Source organism: Antechinus flavipes, chromosome 4, assembly GCF_016432865.1.
Source record: "Antechinus flavipes isolate AdamAnt ecotype Samford, QLD, Australia chromosome 4, AdamAnt_v2, whole genome shotgun sequence".
Lineage (NCBI taxonomy): Eukaryota > Metazoa > Chordata > Mammalia > Dasyuromorphia > Dasyuridae > Antechinus > Antechinus flavipes.
In genome coordinates, this window is record NC_067401.1 from 69,470,996 (window position 1) to 69,490,487 (window position 19,492).

At 32.5% G+C, this 19,492-nt stretch overlaps 1 protein-coding gene across 2 annotated transcripts in view; it reads left to right on the top strand.

The window, feature by feature from the left end:
- The window catches only part of DPYD (dihydropyrimidine dehydrogenase), a 1,007,953-nt gene that overhangs the window by 537,514 nt on the left and 450,947 nt on the right, over positions 1 to 19,492 (top strand). For both annotated transcript variants that reach the window (XM_051993281.1, XM_051993280.1), the window contains exon 13: positions 9,567 to 9,782. In XM_051993281.1, coding sequence (XP_051849241.1) covers positions 9,567 to 9,782 — 216 coding nt within the window. The remainder of the gene's footprint in view (positions 1 to 9,566; positions 9,783 to 19,492) is intronic.

Sequence of the window (19,492 nt, forward strand, 5' to 3'; positions counted from 1 at the left end):
TTTTCCAAAATCATGCAGTACTGTTGTTGATAATCCCACAATTTACCTTTTCCTGATATTTATCATTCTTTCATTCTCCCTTGTGTTTTTTTCCCTATTTGATATTAATAATGTACACAAATATAAATTTTTGTGCATTTTTCCACAAACTAGAATTTAATGTTTCCATTTAATTGATGTGATTTGATTATTGATTAATCAGTCAATAATTTAATTATTGATATAATAATTGAATTATATTTACATATTTAAAATAAATTATTTATTAATATGTAACATCTGAATAAAATTATTCCAAAAGTGTTTATTATGAGGTCTTAATTTTCTTACATGATAGTTAAACTGATAACATATTATATTCTAATCTTATTTTATCCTTGGAATAGAAAAATTATCTGTTTAAAAACAGTGTGAATAAAACCTTCCAAGTAATAGCATGAAGAAAATATTCTTTTTTTTTTTTAAAGAAAGTTTCCCCAGGCTTGCATCTTTCCTAAAACTTCCAGCACAGGCAGTGCTTTTTCCAAAGGAGAACTGAAATCTGATTTTCTGTGACAATATTGAATTTATTATATACATTGGCCTTTTGAGGATGAGAAAAACAAATCCAAATAGATTTTTCTTTGCAAATCTGTCCTCCATAGATTAATTGTCTATATAGTGTAAGTCTATATAGCTTGAGCTAATTAATGTATTAATTTTACCTATAAATTGATCTACACATAGTAACTATGTAGAGTGAATTATTCCTTGTCTTAAAAACAATCTAAGAGAAAATTCTTTTAGAACAATCATACTAAGAGGCAGCTAGCTGGTGGCATACAGAGCAGAATGCTAGGCATGGAGTCAGGAGGTCTTGATTTTTTAATCTAGGCTCAGATACTAACTGTGTGATCCTGGGCAAGTTAGTTAACTTTATATTTTCACAACTATAAAATGGGGAATAATAACACCACCTACCTCATGAAATTGTTGTGAGGATCAAATGAGATAAAATTTTCAGTTGTTTATCAGTGTGTAGCCATTTATATGGACACTTCTTCCTTTCTTCTTTACCTGGGGCATCACTCCATTCCTATTATAGAGAAATATAACAAAATGGGCAAATGAAAAGTAGTAGATCAGTTCAAATTACGTAAAGATGGAGATACAGTTGTTTTTTATTCTGTGTAGTACTTTCCATGCTCTTCATACTGTTTTATTTTTGTAATATCTGAGTTATGGTAGGGTAATTCAGAAGAAAAAAATAATAATTCAGATGCAAAGTTTGAATTTATGTGAGCTGCTTCTCTCAAACAACGTCACCATACTGTACATAAATTTCCCTTTCTATAACTCTATGATTCAGCTACCTACAGAGGTAGGTGCTGTTTTTATTCCCCATTTTAAACTTGTAGAAAATGAATCAGACAGGTTTAGTGACTTGCCCAAGATCAAATATAGCTACTAAATATTTGAGGCCATATTAGAACTCAGATCTTTCTAACTTCAAGTACAGAACTTTATCCACTGTGCCATGCAGCTACCACATCATCTGTACAAATAAATTAGATTATAAAAGTGTTATTAATAAAAAAGCATCAAAAGTCAGTGCCACAAGATTATTAGTGAAGTATATTGACTTTCATTTCTAGAAATGCTTAGATGCAAAGTTCAGCAAAGCTAGTAAAATCTTATAGATAAAACCTTATAGAATTGATCAACCATAGCATTTACAATCTGATTGATCAGTCTTACAGAATTGACACTTTTTTCTTTAGCTTTTAATTTTTAATTTTTTTATTTTTTCTTAAGAGGTATTTCAAATTATGTTTATTGATATATATCCTTTTTTATCCTTCAACAAGTATTTGTATTAATAATCTGTGCAAGGCAGTGCAGAAGGTGTATAATAGACAGTGAATGACCATAGTAATCTAGTTTTTGATAAATCTAAAAATACAAAGAGTAAGGACTCAACATCTGACAAACATTTCTGGGAAAACTGGAAAAGAAGTCGGCAGAGACTATGCCCAGACCAAAGATTTCACAGGGCTTGTTAAGATAAAGTTAAAATTGATAAATGATTTAGACATAAAGGGTAATATCAAAAGTAAACCAGGCAAGCATAGAAACATGTATCTGTCAGATCTACAGATCAGGAAAGAGTTTGTGATTAAATAAGAGAAATTTATAGGAAATAAAATAGGTAGTTTTGATTACATGAAATGAATAAATTTTCAAATAAGCAAAAATAATGCAGCCAAATTTAGAAGACAATTGGGAAAAGCATTTGCAAGAAGTTTCTCAGAAAAAGTCTGCATTTTTCAAATATAAATACAATTGTAGCCAATTTTATAAAAATAAGAGCTATTCCTAATCTGATAAATGTTCAAAGGATAAGAATAGGCATTTTTTGGTGGAAAAAATCAAAGCTATCAATGGCCACATAAAGATGCTATGAATTACTACTGACAAGTGAAAAGCAAATTAAAAAACCTCTGAGATTTCAGAACCTCATACCTACCAGCTTGGTTAACATGACAGAAAATGAAAAGGACAAATGCTGGAAGGGATGTAGAAAAATTGGACTACCAATGCACTGTTGTTGAAGTTGTGAATTAGTCCAACTGTTCTTGAAAACAATTTGAAACTACACCAAAAAACCTATAAAGCTGGGCATACTCTGACTCTCCAATGCCATCACTTAATCTTTATCCCAAAGGGATGAATAAAGAAACAAAAGGAAAAAAAACTTATTACTACAAAAATATTTATAAGCAGATCATTTTGTGGTGGCAAAGAACTGGATGTCTATCAGTTAAAAAATTATTTAAGCTGTGGTGTAATGGATTAATATTGTACTATAAGAAAAGTGGAGGCTATACAGCATTCTGCCTGGAACTTCTGTGTTAAACATGATACAGTTTGTTTGAGGGTTTCAGTTCCTGGTGTGGGTGCTAATTGCTCAGATTGTTATTGTATGTTAGTTTGAAATGAAGTGAAATTCTTGATGTTGTAAAAAGCCATAAGCTATGAACTTTGGTAATGCTGATCTCAACCAAACTTATGCCTATACATTTCCAATGCTTTCCTTGCTTTAGTAGAGACTGTTTATATTATGACATGAAATAATTGTTGCTCAGGGCTTAGAGACACTCCTTTTTTTTTTAACAAATGCATAATTTTGATGCAATTTCGGCAATTGTTTACTTAATAGCTAAAGATTTCATGAGTAAAACAAATAATGGAAGTACTAAAGGCATAATTAATGATGACTTTCTTAATTGCAATAAGTATTCAGTATTTTTATTAATAAAATAAATGTTTTATTTAAAAAGAAATGATGAACAGGATGGTTTCAGAGAAACTGGGAAGAATTTATGAACTGATTCAAAGTGAAGTGAGTAGAAACAGGAGAACATTGTACAAAGAAACAGCAACATTGTAAGGATAATCAACTGTGAAAGACTATTCTGTGGGACTTAAGGGAGAAAGATAGCAGGGTAATCAGTAAATCACTGTAGTTGTCCCATATTCACTCCCAAACAACTATAAAATATTACCTCCAGACAAATCCTAGAATAGCAGACCTAGGGAAAAAAACAAAACAGGAAATAATCTTTGAATTGAAGAAACTTTGAAGATCAACAGGAAAAGTCTGTCTAATTTGGGTAAAAGGAGAACAGTCCAGGACAGGAATCATCCCAGCAAAATAGTCTCAAGGGCCACTCCAGCACACCAGCAGTAAATCCTGAATTCCACTGTAGTGGATCAAGCAAAAATTAACTTACCAGAATTAATCATGTGCCTTAGCATAGCCAGAGGAATAAGTAGACATCAGCTTAGAGAATTGCCATATACTTCAGCATTGTTCCAGGGAAATGAGCAACTTCTAAAACCTAGACCTCTAAGAGCTTCAATGTAAATCTGGGAAAACATAGAAATACCCCCACTGGCCTCAGTGCAGGCCAGGTATCATCATTAGGATCCTTGTCCTATCACAAGGTAAGTTTTTAGACACCAAGGTCTCCAGCAACACCAGCTACCCTAACTTCCTCAGTACACAGCACCATACATAAAAGTCCCCCAAAGGCCTCATGGCAAAATCAATGCAGTATTGGGTAAACAGCCAGGGTGTGAAGTCCCTGGCAAAAGAAATCTGTGATATTGCCTATTTCATCTGGGAGCAGAACTTAAATTTGAAAGAAAGGGAAAAGGCCAGAGAGAGAGAGAGAGAGAGAGAGAGAGAGAGAGAGAGAGCCAAAAAACAACTACCAAAAAAAAAAAAAACCTACAAAAAAAATCTGGCCCCAAAAAGGTGTGGTGACAGGGAAGATCAAGACACAAACTCAAAAGAAGACAATCTATGTATGGGCACAACTCGAAAGAAAAATGCAAATGATCTCAAACCCAAAAAGAACTCATGGCAGAGCTCAAAAAATGAGACAAAATCTTATAAGAAAGATAGAAGAAAAATTGGGAAAAGAAATGAGAGATGTGAGAAATTTTTGAAAAAGGGGTCATCAGCTTGGGAAAAGAAAAAAAAAAACATTTCAGAAACAGAATTAACCAAATGAAAAAGGAGATTCAAAAATCCAATGAAGAAAATAACTCCTTAAAAATACAATGGCCCAGGGTAGCTAGGTGGTACAGTGGATACAGCACCAGCCCTGAAGTCAGAAGGACCTGAGTTCAAATCTGGTCTCAGGCACTGAACACTTTCACTTAAGCCTAGTTGCCTCAGGACAAAAAATGGCCTGAAAGAATAGAAACTACAAAAGTTAATCGAGAAAAACAACTCTTTTAAAGTTAGAATTGGTTTGATGTAAGTGACTCTTTTCAATAGTGATTCAAGCCACTTCTAATGGACTTGTGAGGAAAGAGTCATATGTACCCAAAGAGAGGTCAGTGGGTACTCAGTGTGGATCATAACATAATATTTTCACTTTTTATACTTGTTGCATTTTATTTTGTTATTTTTTCTTTTTTGATCTGATTTTTCTTGTGCAACATGATAATTGTGGAAATCTTTATAGAAAAATTGAACATGTTTAACACATATTGGATTGCTTGCCTTTAAGGGGAAGGAAGAAAAAAATTTGGAATAAAAGATTTTGCAAGGATGAATGTTGAAAACTATGCATATATTTTGAAAATAAAAAGCTTTAATAAAAATGTTAGAATTGGGCAAATGGAAGCCACTGACTTTATGAGACATCAAGAATCAATCAAACAAATTCAAAAGATGAAAAAATAGAAGAAAATATAAAATATTCATTGGAAAAAAACAAACAAATAACAATTGAAATAGATCTAGAAGAATCCATGTCAGAATCAATGAACTACCTGGGTAAAAGCCATAATCTAAAGGACAATTTGGATGGCATCTTTTAAGAAATTATGAAGGAAAACTGTGCTTATATTTTGGTACCAGAGGGCAAAATAGGCATTCAAAGAATCTACCAATCTCCTCAGGAAATAAATTCCAAACTACAAAGCCCAAGAAAAATCATAGCCAAATTTCAGAACTATTTGGTCAAGGGAAAAAATACTGCAAATGCCCAGAAAGAAACAATTCAGTTGTCAGGAAGTCACATTCAAGCTTACAAAGAACTTAGCAGCTACAGTATTAAAAGACTGCCAGTCATGGACCATGATTTTCCTGAAGACAGGAGCTAGAACTACAACCAAGAATAACTTACCTGGTGAAATTAAGCATAACTCCAAGGGAAAAAATGGTCATTCAATGAAATAGAAGTATTTCAAGCTTTTATAAGGAGATGATCAAAATGAAACCAAAAATTTGATCCCCAATATCAAGACCTAAGAGAAGCACAAATAGATTAAAAACAGAAAAGAAATATAAGGAATTCAATAGAGCTAAACTGTTTACATCCCTCTATGGAAAAATGAAACTTATGTTTCTGAAAAATTGAGCCATTAATAATAAAAGGAATATACATAGAAGGCATAGGTAAAAGGTTAATGTGAGGGAATAATAGTAAAAATAATTAAGGGATGAGAAAGAGGAATACATTGGATGAAGAAGGAAAGGAAAGATAGAATGAGTAAATTATTTCACTTGAAGAGGCATAAAAGACCTATTACAGTGGAAAGGAAGATGGGAGGGTGGGTAATGCTCATCATTTGAGCCTTCCTCTCTTTGGTTTGGGCTCAAAGAGGGAATAATATGCATAATAAATTCAATATTGAAATCTATATTACATGACATGGAAACAAAAGAAAAAGAAACGAAGTCAATGGTCAAGGCAGGGAAGAGGAAACTGTAAGAAAAAAAGGTAGGTCATGATAGGTGGTAGACAGAAGCAAAACATTGTTGAAGAAGTAAAAGATGAAAGAAAAGGACAAATAGAAGGAAAAATAGGATGCAGGGAAATACACAATTAGTAATCTTAATTGTGAATGTAAATGGGATGAACTCTCCAATAAAACAGGACCAGATAATAGAGTAAATTAAAAAAAAAAAGAATCCAAAAATATTAAAAGAATTTGTTTAAAAGAAACACATTTATTTGGAATTATGCCCAAAGAGCTATAACATGGTATATACCCTTTGACCCAGTGATGCCATTAATGGTCTGTATCCCAAGGAAATCATAAAAGTGGAAAAAGGACCTACGTATGCATAAATGTTTGTAGCAAAGAACTGGAAAATTAGTAGATGCCCATCAATTGGAGAATAGCTGAACAAGTTGTGGCATATGAAGGTAATCAATTATTATTGTTCTATAAAGATGATAAGCTGATTTTAGAAAATCCTGGAAAGATTTGCACGAACTGATGCTAAGTAAAACAAGCAGAACTAAGAATGCATTGTACACAATAATAACAAGAATGTGCGATGATCAACTATTGAAAAAGACTAGGTTCTTTTCAGAGGTTCAGTGATCCAAGGCAATTGTAATAGACTTTGGATAGAAAATGCCATCTGCATTCAAAAAGAGAATTATGGTGATTGAATGTAAATTAGCACATGCTATGTTTACTTCTTTTTTTTGTTTGTTTTTTCTGTCTCATGGCTTTTCACTGTTCTAATTTTTCTCTCCTATCATGACTCATAAAGAAATGTTTGTTTAAAAAGTTAATATATATGTATAACCAAGAAAAATAAAACAATTTAAAAATGTATTGATTTTTTAAAAAGAGTTTAATAGTAAAAGAAACACACTTGAAACAGACACAGACTAAGTAAAGAGACTGGGGCAGAATTTATTATGCTTCAATTGAAGTTTAAAAAAAAAGCAGGATTAGGAATCCTGATTTCAGACAAGGTAAAAGCAAAATTAGATCTAATTAATAGTATTAAGAAGCAGATTACATCTTGATAAATGGTACCACAGACAATAAAGCGATATCAATACCAAACATACATGCACCAAGTAGTATAGCATCCAGATTCTTTAAAAAGTTAAGTGAATTACAGGAAGAAATAGACAACAAAACTATATTAGTAGAGGCCTTCAACTGTCCTTTCTCAAAATGTGATAAATCCAAACTAAAAAACAAGAAATAAATCAAGGAGGTAAATAGAATATTAGTAAAGTTATGAGAGACCTTTGGAGAAAACTGAATGGGAACAGAAAAGAATATCTCTTTTTGTCAACAATACATGACACACTAAAAACAAAACAAAACGAACCCCCCCCCAAAAAAAAAAAACGAGAAAAATGACCTCTTTAATAAGGCATTAAAAACCTCAATATCAAATGTAGAAAGGCAAAAATATTAGGCAAAGACCAAAAAAAAAAAAAAAAGGCAATCAAACTGTACATACTCTTTGCTCCAGCAATACCAACACTAGGTATATATCACAAAGAGATCATAAAAAAGAAGAAATGTGAAGAAAAAAAATTATGGAAGCTCTTTTTCTGGTGGTAAATAATCAGATATTGAGATGATACCTATCAATTAAGGAAGGGATGACCAAGTTGTAGTATATAAATATAATCTAATACTATTGTATTTTAAGAAATCATGAGCAAGCTCCATTTGGCATTTAAAACTTCTCACAATATGAATCCAATCAATCTTTCTAAATAGATTATATATGAATACTCCTCTCAATTCCAGCCAACTTGATCTACTTGTGCCTATTACAATATTTTATCTTGACTGATATGGAAATATGTTTTACATGATTACACATATATAACCTCTATCAAAATTTTTACTATCTTAGGGAGGGAGGAGGTAATTGTAATATGGAAAAAATTTAGAACTCAAATATTTTAAATGAATTTTTAAAATTAACATTAAGATGTTTTTTTTAAAATCTTTACATGCAATTAGTAAAAATGCTGTAAAAATAAACAAACATTATTTCATCTTACCTCCTTTTTTTTTTTTTTTTTTTTTTTAATCTTTGGGCATGTTGTCTTCTATGACTGGTTTGTTCTTTCTCTTCACCACTTCTTTAGGGAGCTCTTAGTTCTCTTCAAGACTAGACTTAAGAGAAACTTTTTCTCTGATGATTCCGAGTTATTAGTGTTCTTTATCTGAAATTATTTTGTTTACATTATATATATTTTATAATCACTTACAAATTTGTGTTCCTGCTGCCTAAAGTAGAATATAAACTCGTGAGAGTAGATATTGTTTTATTTTCATCTTTTTTTTATTCTTAGCACATTATAAGTTTAGAAGATGGGTTATAATAGATGCTTTATAAGTGTTTATTGAATAAAGTTTGTTGTTGGATTCAGAGTCAGGAGGACTGGATTCGAGTTCTACCTCTGATTTTTATTAGCTTTTGGATTTAACCTCTCCGAGTCACAAGCAGCTCTCTGAAATTCATTAACTTTGGCTGAAACACCTTGCAAACAAGCTTGATCTGATAAATAGTTTTCTCAGTAGAATAAAATAGTCATCTAAAAAAGGTAAATTCATCCTTGCAAGCACCATTTCAAGGTTTGCAAATGGTGATTATGTGAACATTGGTCTTCTAACCTAGAAAGGTGAACTCCTCTCACCTAGATGAGAAGTCTGCCCTCATAAATTAGATTCTTTACCTTAGTTAACAATAATTCTTGAGTTAATTAACTTGCAGGCACCTGACCTGCATATCTTTGAATAAGAAATTAAAAATATAAACATTCCTCCTACACTACTGAAATCTCAGAGAAGAGGGGGACAGAAATATTAAATGAGTTTCCAAAAATCATGCAAATGTTAGGACTTGGAGAAATGTAATTTAGGTTCTGTATCTCATCTTTTTCTTTTTCTTTTTTTTAGTACTAAAGATAGAGTAAATCAAATTCAAATAGACTGGGTTAATAGTACTGAGAGAGCATGAACTCTGATTTTTCTTTGCTTTTAAGTGTCAATCTCACATTTTGTTTGTTTGTTTAGTAGGTTTTATTTCTGTTAATAAGTCTGCATATTAACACATAATTTAGAGAAGTGGGATGTGATGTTTGTTCTTTTGCTAAATTGAGATGTTTTGTCAGTTTCTATCACTATAAGCAGCCCAATTTAATCCATGTTCATTTAAATTTTGTGATTCAATGGTGTTGATTAAATTAAGCAAGATCATTTATTGATTTTTTTTTGTTTGTTTTCTACAGTCGCAATATGGAGCTTCAGTTTCTTCCAAACCTGAGCTTCCTCTTTTTTATACACCTATTGATCTGGTGGATATTAGTGTAGAAATGGCTGGATTGAAGTTTCCGAATCCTTTTGGTCTTGCTAGTGCACCTCCATCTACCAGTGCATCAATGATCAGAAGAGCTTTTGAAGCAGGATGGGGCTTTGCTGTAACCAAAACTTTCTCTCTTGATAAGGTAAGAAAATATTTTTGAAGTTGTGTTAAAATGATGTGTCAACCTGTCATGTCTTTTTAATCATAAGATAGAGAGCATAATGGATTGTCTTCCCAAGTGAGTTATGATATTTGTTGGATATTTGAAGATCATCCCTTCTAATGTCCAGGCCCCAATTTTGATTTGGGGCATTGGTCATTATCCAGAAGTGGGAGGAGTATAGGAATTTGATGGATCACCTAAAATAAAGATATTTTTAAAGTGAATACCCATGGAGCATGGAGCAAAAAGACCTCATTTCACTGCTATAGGTTGTATTGTTCTTGAACATGTAAATTCAACTGAGTTCAACTCAGCAACCATTTATCAAACTTTTCTTATATAGCAGAAATGTTTGCATTAAAAAAAGGAAATAAAGCATTTTTTAAAAATACATAGTGTTCAAGCCACTGTGTTAAACACTTTACAAATATTGTGCTGTTTAATCCTCACAAGTGGATACTATTATTATCTTCATTTTACATTTGAGGAAACTGAGATAGATAGAAATTAAGTGATCTGCATGTGACTAAGAATTTTCTAAGGCCTCTGTAGGAGGGGTGCTAGACTCCCTTACCAAATTGACTAATCAGAGACATCTTCAGATACAAAGAGAAAGCATTTATTTGCTCCTTGCAAGGAGAGAGCCAAGTACACCTGGAAAGACATAGAGCCTTTCAGTTCCTATCTTCCAGCATGTACCTGGCTTAGTAAGCCAGAAATAGTGAGTCTAGTTAAATAGCAAAAGACCCAAGTCTTTTCATTGAATAGACTAAAAAGGAAGTGACCATTATTGACCAGTGGCCAGCAATGTTGTCTGCTTCCTATGGGTCACATCACTTCCTGCCCTACAGCCCTCTGGCCATAGAGATCATGTGACTTAAGCCTAGGAACCTTTTTTGCCCTACAGAACTCTAGGCTTAGAGATCATGTGACGTCCCATAACTTGGGGCCTAGAGCCTGACACTCCAACTTTGCAAGCCTAGAATCTGATTCAATCCATCATAGACTTTTTTTTTTGAGAAATCTTCACCTGGTCCCATTCAGGCTATTTTTGAACTCAGGTTTTCTTGATACTAAATCCAGTGCTCTATCCACTATTCCCCCTAGTTGTCTTTTGGGAAGGTCATATTTATCTGGAACTCAGTTTGCTTATCTCTAAAATGGATATTTTAATGATTAAGTAATTGATTTAATAAATGATATGTTAACCTCTGATCAATGGGTTTTTTTTTTGTTTTGATCATTACATTTCAATATAATAATTGACTTCCTTTATAAGATTTTTTTATTTTAGTTTGAAAATTATTGTTCTGAGAAAGGATCCAAAGGTTTCAGAAGATCTTTCAAACATGCTCCCTTCTTTCTTCTGATTTCATTGTTTGGGTATTGATTAACTCAGTTTGAGTAAAAATGGCAGTTTGGGCAGAAACTCTGAAGATCTTCTCTTCCCAGATTCATTCATCCATTTATTTATTTAGATTTTTTCTTTTGGACTTGGTGAAAAAGAAGATTATTTGCCTCAATTGTTACCTAGCCTTAATCACTAAATAGATACAGCCTTAGTCAAACTGAGACCTATTGAAGACCTTAGCTTAAAAAGGTCAAGGTCTCCCATTTCATGCAGAGCCATCTTTAGTCCTCTTGATCTGTACCTTCCCACTGGACCCAAATGGCTCTGGAGGGGAAAGTGAGGTAGATGACCTTGCACAGCCTTCCCTCACTTAAATGACTCACATGTCATGGCGTCACCTCCCTGATTTCATGATCCTCTTTGAGAACAAAGGACAAACAATAACAATCCTAAAACAGACCCTGGTCACCTAACTCCTGGACTGATCCATCCAACTTCCAACCTCTCTGATCTAACTACTCAACTCCCTACCCCAGACACTCCAGGGTCTCTCTGTGGCCTCCACAATCAAATGCAAATGCTCTCATTTGTGTTTAAAGCCCTTTATAACCTAGTTCCTTCCACCCCTTCCAATCTTCTTAAACCTTATTTCCAATGCATTCTTCAATCTAGTAAAACTGATTTTCTGACCTTTCTACAAACAAGATACTCCATCACAACTCTGAGCATTTTCTCTGACTGGATGCCATCACCGCCATTTATTGAATTCCTCAAGTCTATTCAAGATGGAACCATAGTTTTAATGGGAACATATGATGATGGAGCAACCAAACTCACTAATGAAGCAAGATTATTGATTGCTGCCTTGGGAAGTACAGCTATCAGTAACCTTGATTTTAGAGACAACTGGGTCTTCTGTGGTAGAAAAGGTATCAAGACCAAAAGCCCCTTTGAACAGCACATAAAGAACAACAAGGATACAAATAAATATGAAGGATGGCCAGAAATTGTAGAAATGGAAGGATGTATCCCCCAAAAGCAAGACTGACCAACATAAAGAATATTAGAGAAAATTATCTTTATGCTATTGATAGGAGTGCTATGAAGGAGATATTACATGTAAATATTTTGAGAGTATATATCCATCTTGTCATTTATGCATGAGTATGAGCTCTTCCAAAATCAGGATTATTTATTGCTAACCTAAAGAGTAAATTTTGTAAATAAGTCCACCATAATGAACATTTCCTAAGCTATTGTCTCTCTAAAAGCACAGTATTTAGATTTCATTATGATAAACATCTTTAAGATGTAGAAATGTCTTTTTAAGCACATATTGTGAACAGATTATGAAGACAATGTTATACTATTGTTTTATAGATCTAATTGCTTCCTCCTCTGTTCTGTCTACTGACTTTATTTTCCCAACTAAGATCTCCTCTTTCACTAGAAGAAAGTCGTTCTCAATCCCCCCAATTCTAATGGCTTCATTATGTTTCCTATTTATTATCTGTCTATTTAATCTATCTACCTTACGTGGTTCAAGTACCAAAATGATATAGTTAGTGTACCAGATGATAGCAGACACCAAAAATTGGGATTTGGTTATATGAAGAATTCACAGTGACCATTCTCTTTGGCAAAAGGTTGATTTATTTAGGGAAGAAGTTACAGACAAAATGAAGGAATAAAATAGACACCAGGAATGGTAAAAATGAAAGAGAGTTGGGAGAGCATATGAAAGACAAGTTCCTCAGTGGAACTCATAATTACCCAATAGAAAGGGAGCACTCCATGAGGTGGGGGATGTCCTTAGCTGGCAGGTAAAATCCTGAAAGGAACTCAGCACCCTAAAAGAGTTAGTTAGCTGTAAGGAAGGGAAGGGGGGTTGGGAAGCAGAGTAGAGTTAAAAAAGATATCATGTGGCATGGGGGAAGAAGAAGGGGAAAAGCAGAGTGCTATGGCAGACTGACCCAAAGGAATGTGGCAGCCATGGAATGACCCATAAGTAGATTTCAGAGGGAAAATTTAACTCAGGGACATGACTGGGATTTGTGACAGGGCATGGTGAGGTGAGACTGCTGGAGCTCTCCACAGAGGATAGGACTCAGGGGTTTGACAGAACCTGGATTTCAGACTGGAGACCTCCCGACAGGGTGGGACCATGGGGCTAAATTGCTTTCTAAGTGTGCCTTCTTCCAGCTTGCCTCAGCAATCAATTCTTTGGTCTTGTTGCAATTCTTTGGTTTCTCTCTGTCCAATATCCTATTCAAGACCTAATCATATCTATCATCTATCTATCTATCTCTATGATGTATGTATATATATATATATATATATATATATATATATATATATACACACATATACATATATACACATATATATATATTAGATTTTGATATATATGTATTTGTATACACACACAAAAATAAACACACACACACACACACACACACACACACACATTTATTTATTTATTTATCTCTAGTAGATAGATAAAATTCATTTGAAAATTATGTTCCCCACTAGATTTTAAAGTCTTTAAGGTGGGGACATTTCCCTTGGCTTTGAATTTTAAAGTTTTTTTTTTTAATTATGATTCAATTTTACTGATTCTTTCTCTTCCCTACCCACTACCCCTCCCACTGAGGTGAGAAATGGAAAATTTATTGCAATTATGAAGTCATGCAAAACAAAGTTTTGAATTTGAGAAAAATAAAAAAGAAAGAAAGAGAGAAAATATACTACCCTCTGATGGCTGAGCCCATCCAGTTCACCACCTGGAAGTGGCTAGTACTTTCCATCATATCATTTGGAAGGGTGGTGGTATTAATCACTGCTAAAGCTTTCACAGTTGGGTATATTTACAGTATTTCTGTAACTTGGTAAATTGTTTTCCTGGTTTTGCTCATTTTCATATAAGTCTTCCCAGGTTTTTCGGAAACCATCACTTTCATAATTTCTTGCAACTTAATATTATTCTAAAACATTCAGAGGCCTGAACTTATTCTGCTATTTCCCAATTGATAGGCATCTATCTCCTCAAATTCCATTTCTTTGTTATCACAAAAAAGTCTTGTAAAACTATTTTGTATTTATGGCTACTTACACTTTTTCTTTGATTTCCTTGAGATAAAGACCTAATAGCAGTATTACTACGATAAAGAGTTATGGTTATTATTTAGTTTTTCAGTCACATTCTACTCTTTCTGACCCCATGAGCCATACTATTCATGAGGTTTTTTAGCAAAGATACTGGAGTGGTGTTTCATTTCCTTTTTAAGCGAATTAAGGCAGGGTTACAGAGAGATAGTAAGCATATGAGGCCAAATTTGAACTCAAATCTTACGTGGCCCTATATCCACTGAATTAACCTTAGCTGTCCTGTAGGTAAAGGATAGGCACAATTTAATAGCTTTTTGTTTGCCTTGTGTTTTTGTTTGCTTATTTTGTTTCCACCAAGTCATGTTTTCTACTAGGAAGGAAAATAAAACCTTATAATTGAAGAAATCAGCATTAAATTATCCTCCTCCAATATAAATTTTTCCTTGCCTTGTATCATTGTTATTCTTAAATATGACACAATTTGTTTCTTTGCACCTTTGCCCTCATACTGTCCCAATTGAGACAAATTTTCAAAAATATCCCAAATAAACCATTAAAGGTTACATTGATATTTTTAAAATAGTGTGTTGGATTCAGCATAAGATATAAACTTTTTGGTGGGGATGGGAGGCTTAAAATACAAAGTATTCATTATATATAAAGGATTGTAATACAAAGGACTTTGTTCATGACAGCTATCATATAACAAATCTAAAACTCATATTTAGCAAATACACCAAGATATAATTGTTTTTAAAAAATATTTTTGGAGAGAAAAATATTTTCTTTTGTTTACCTTAATTATTCATCACAAGTAGTTAGTAATAATTAATGGACTAAAATTTGTAAATCTAGTGACTTCCAGAAATGAAGATCACTGCTTAGAGCAGTATTTTCCCTAGGCAAAGGAAATCAGAGAGAACAAATATGCCCCATTAAACACATTCTCTCCTTTTCTCCCCTTTTCCTAGGATCAATAGGCAGCACTATAATGACTCAAACATTGTGGCTGTCTTATTCTGACAGCTTTGCAAAGACAGTATGTGTAAATGGAGTATAGAAATTACAGGGAAGCCTAAAAAGACCTCAAAAAGTATAGGTAATCAGTGCATGACAAACTGTATTTTAAATAGGCTATTTTTAATTCACAGACATTTATAAGGAACTACTATCTTAAAGATATTATCATAGGAGGGAAAATATTTTCATTGAACAAAGAAAGGTTAACTTTGAATAGAACATCTGTAAGTCAGCTCGAGATGAACATAATCAATGTGTGGCGGTAACAAGTGTATGCTACTTCCATTCCTTTCCATATGATGTTTTAAAGAATAAAGTTGGTCCAGAAATTGCATGAGGAATCTGATTTGGAAGAATTAACTACTGGCCATAGATTTCATTATTCATTATTTTTAAAAATATATAAACATTGCTACAGGGGTGCAAGTGGAGGGATTGTAGAAGTGTTTGCTTTGATTTTTGCCATTTCCTTTGCTTGTAAAAATTTAATTCTGATTAATCAGACACATCTGTCTTTACTCCGTTGGTGACATGCATTGATTTGTGATGCTGTCGCATTCAATAACCCAGAAGCAGTTGCCTTTATTAGTAGCAGCAGCAGAAATAAATGTGTGGGCTAACTTCTTTCTAAACCTCCAATTCTCTTTTAATCTCTCAATTCTGCTATCTGCATTGCTGGTTAAAAGGCAACGTTATGAAAAATGCAAATTGAATTTCAGCTCATAAAATGTAACACACAAAGGTTTTTTAAAAAGTGACATTTGTCCACATTTGATGGTGAGCACAATGATGTCTTTGTGGCAAGAACAATTTTTGCCCTTTAATAAAACAACTGTATGAAAATTATATATATGTATATATAATTATATATATTATATTAAATTATTATTTAAATTATATTATATATATGTGTGTGTGTATGTGTGTGTGTCTATAATTATACACCACACACACATATATACATATGTTTGGAAGAACTAGTAGTGGATTTCATTAATCACTTGCAGAGGGAGGTGTTTTTTACATGGTTCTATATTGTAGCATTTTCTGAACTAAAATATGTGGCTCATAAATCCATTCATGGATATTCTAATAGTGTTCTCCTTAATGATTAAACCTGTTGTGAATTTTTAATTGTGTGACATAATCACAGTGCTGTTATCTCTTTTTTCTTGTTCATGGAGTATTGGAATTCTCACCTATTACAAACATATAAGTTTCCACTGACTTTTACAAAAGATGTTTTGCTGTTGTTGTTTTACAAATGTACTTATTTGCATGACATTACAACATACTAATTTAGATTTAACTAGTTACAACTGATGATGCCAAGTCAAGAAACTACTTAAAATATATTAAAATTCAAAACCCTGACATTTAGAATTTGGATGTTCTTAATATGACAAAGGTTATTCTATGGAGTTTTGTTATCATATAAAATATTAATATTTCACAATACAGTTTTGATGAAGTACAATTTGCCTAGCTTGCATATGATAAAGAAATTAAATGCTTGCCAAGGGAGTTCTGTAAGAATTAGAGCCCTGCCTGAACATCTGCTTGAAATTTTATTATCCTGTCCTACTGACAGCGTTGCTCCCTCGTTGTTTTTCAAGATTGACAGCTGAATATTGCACTGATTTCTCCAGCAAATATGTTTAGGTGAACTTTGTTTCTTCTTTTTTTCTTTTTTTTTTGGGGGGGAGGGGAAGAATCTGGAACATGCTTTTGATTTTCATCCTATATTTTTTTTATACTCTTGACATTTGTAGATTCCAGATTGAGGTCTAATACTCTGTAGCAATGATAGACCATTGACTTAGAGTGAAATGCCAGTTGATATCTCAGTAAACAGAAATATTATTATTCTTTATTGTGTGGTCTGTATAAAAGCTGTATGTGTTTTCTTTAGGGAGGCAAGTGATCAGATTTTTAATGTCAAATATAAAAAGGACTGTGTTTGCCTTTGTGTTAAATAACATCAAAGATGACTTTTATTAACGACGCTCTTTGCCAAAAAAAGTCTTTCAAAGGATTTCCTAAAACATCCGGTTTTTTATGTTGTATAATGATTTTTTAAATCTTGCAAAAGAATCCAATTATGTTTCAAATAGAATGTATGTTTTGTTATATTGATATTATCAGAGGATTGACCCTTAAATTTTGTTAGATGTGAAAATAACAGAACTACCAAAGTAATGATAATTTGTTATATTTCTTTATTTAACTGAAAAATGGAAAGCATTTTTATGACCTGAAATAAAAAAAATTCTAATGACCCAAGTTATAATTTTATGCATAAGAACATTGAGGACATTGATTGATTAGTTGATATATTCATTCTGTATACAAGATTCTGACTAGGGAATATTTGTTTACTTGAGATTTGGGCTCAAGTAAACAAATCTATTGTTATCTGTTATATACTTTTACTTAAACCTGTGAGTATTCTCACAGCTGAATTAACTAATCAAAAAGTCTTTTGCCATGACAATAGAGAATTTTGTTATAAAAAATTTTGTATTCTAAATAATTATAGCTAATACATTAATTTTTGCCATTTTCCCTTAGGAAATTTCTTTTTGGCATATTAGCCCTCAAGTTTTACAGATAGATATGCAAATATATTATGTGCACACACATATATATGCATACAACCTATGTGCATGTGTGTGTGTGTTTATGGAAACTCACTTTTTCTTTATTAAGACAACAGAGGCTAGAGGAAAAGGGCAGGTATCTTCAAAGTTGCAAGATTATTGAGGATTTTATATACCAGATAATGGAGAGAATTTCAAATATTAGCTGAAGAATCAGGTGATCAATGCTGAACATTACAAAAATTAATTTTATTTCATTTGGAGTATCAGTAGAAGAGGGAAGTCTTTTGAGGTGGGGAAATAAAGTTATTGCAGAAACAGCCTTTGTCTACCCTTCCCCTACCTTTCCAGTCTTCTTACACTTTATAATACATTCGCTCCTGACCTCACATATTCTGAGATCCAAAAACACTAATTTCCTTGATCTTCCTCATACACATTACTCTATAAGGCAATAATAATAATAATAATAATAATAATAATAATAATAATAATAATAATGATCAGAAAAATGTACACAATGCCAGTGCCTATTACGTTCCAGGCACTGTGTTAAATGCTTTGTAAATACAGTTTGATCCTCAGAACAACTCTGGTAGGTAGTGCTGTTATTAATGAGTCAGTTATAAGTTAAGAGACTTGCCCAAGAACATACAGATAAAAAGTATTTAAGACTGGATGTGGATCCAGGTTTTCTTCACTCTACCCCAAAATTCTAATTACTACTCAACCTAGTTATTTTACAAGAGAAAAGTTAAAGCTAAAATATTAAGGGACTTCAAAACCAAGTTCCAAGACAATTGTAGTTTCTGCTGATTTATTTTTCATTGAACTGTCCAGAATTTTTAGAACATATAGGTTAATGCATCATTTGTTTGTTTTTTTTTTTCCTCTACATTTTGGGAATGGCATATGGAAACCATCATAGAAACTATGGCCAATGAAATCTGGTCAAACCATATGTCACTGAAATTGCCAAGAATTTGATTTAAAATAGCTTCTTTTTCAATTTAATTTATAGCTTGTTGTAGACTAATCCATTTTCCAATATTCTTAAACATGCATTTGGCTTATCCATTTTAGACAGTGATTTCACACTTGCTAATTGGTAGCACAGATACAATGTGAATAAAATAGACTTTTTAAATAATGTAAATCACTATGTGAAAGTTCTTACTTAACCGAATGATTTAAACAGACTAGTAATGGAAAATATTTTTCATTCAAGTCCTACTTTTAATGATTAGTGGCAAGGGTTAATAGAAAATTTGAAAGTTGTGGTTAATTAAAACAAATTTAAAGTTCATTTCTGAATCCTGAAAAGCACATTTTATTTCTATTTAATTCATACTTTGTAAGATCCCAAATGCTACAATTTAAATAATAACTCTTTCTAAATTTAAGTAAAAGTAGGCTTATGATAATCATTAAACTTAAAGATTTCCTTTATTGTTTCCTACGTTTTTTCAACATAATGTTCATTGCAATTTGCACTGGTGTCATGTTGACTTGGTGAAGTATATCTTAGCAAGTTTCTCATATGATTTTTTTTTCATTTCTCAACTTTGGCAGTAGACTTTGGTATATAAATTGCAGTTTGTTATGAATCC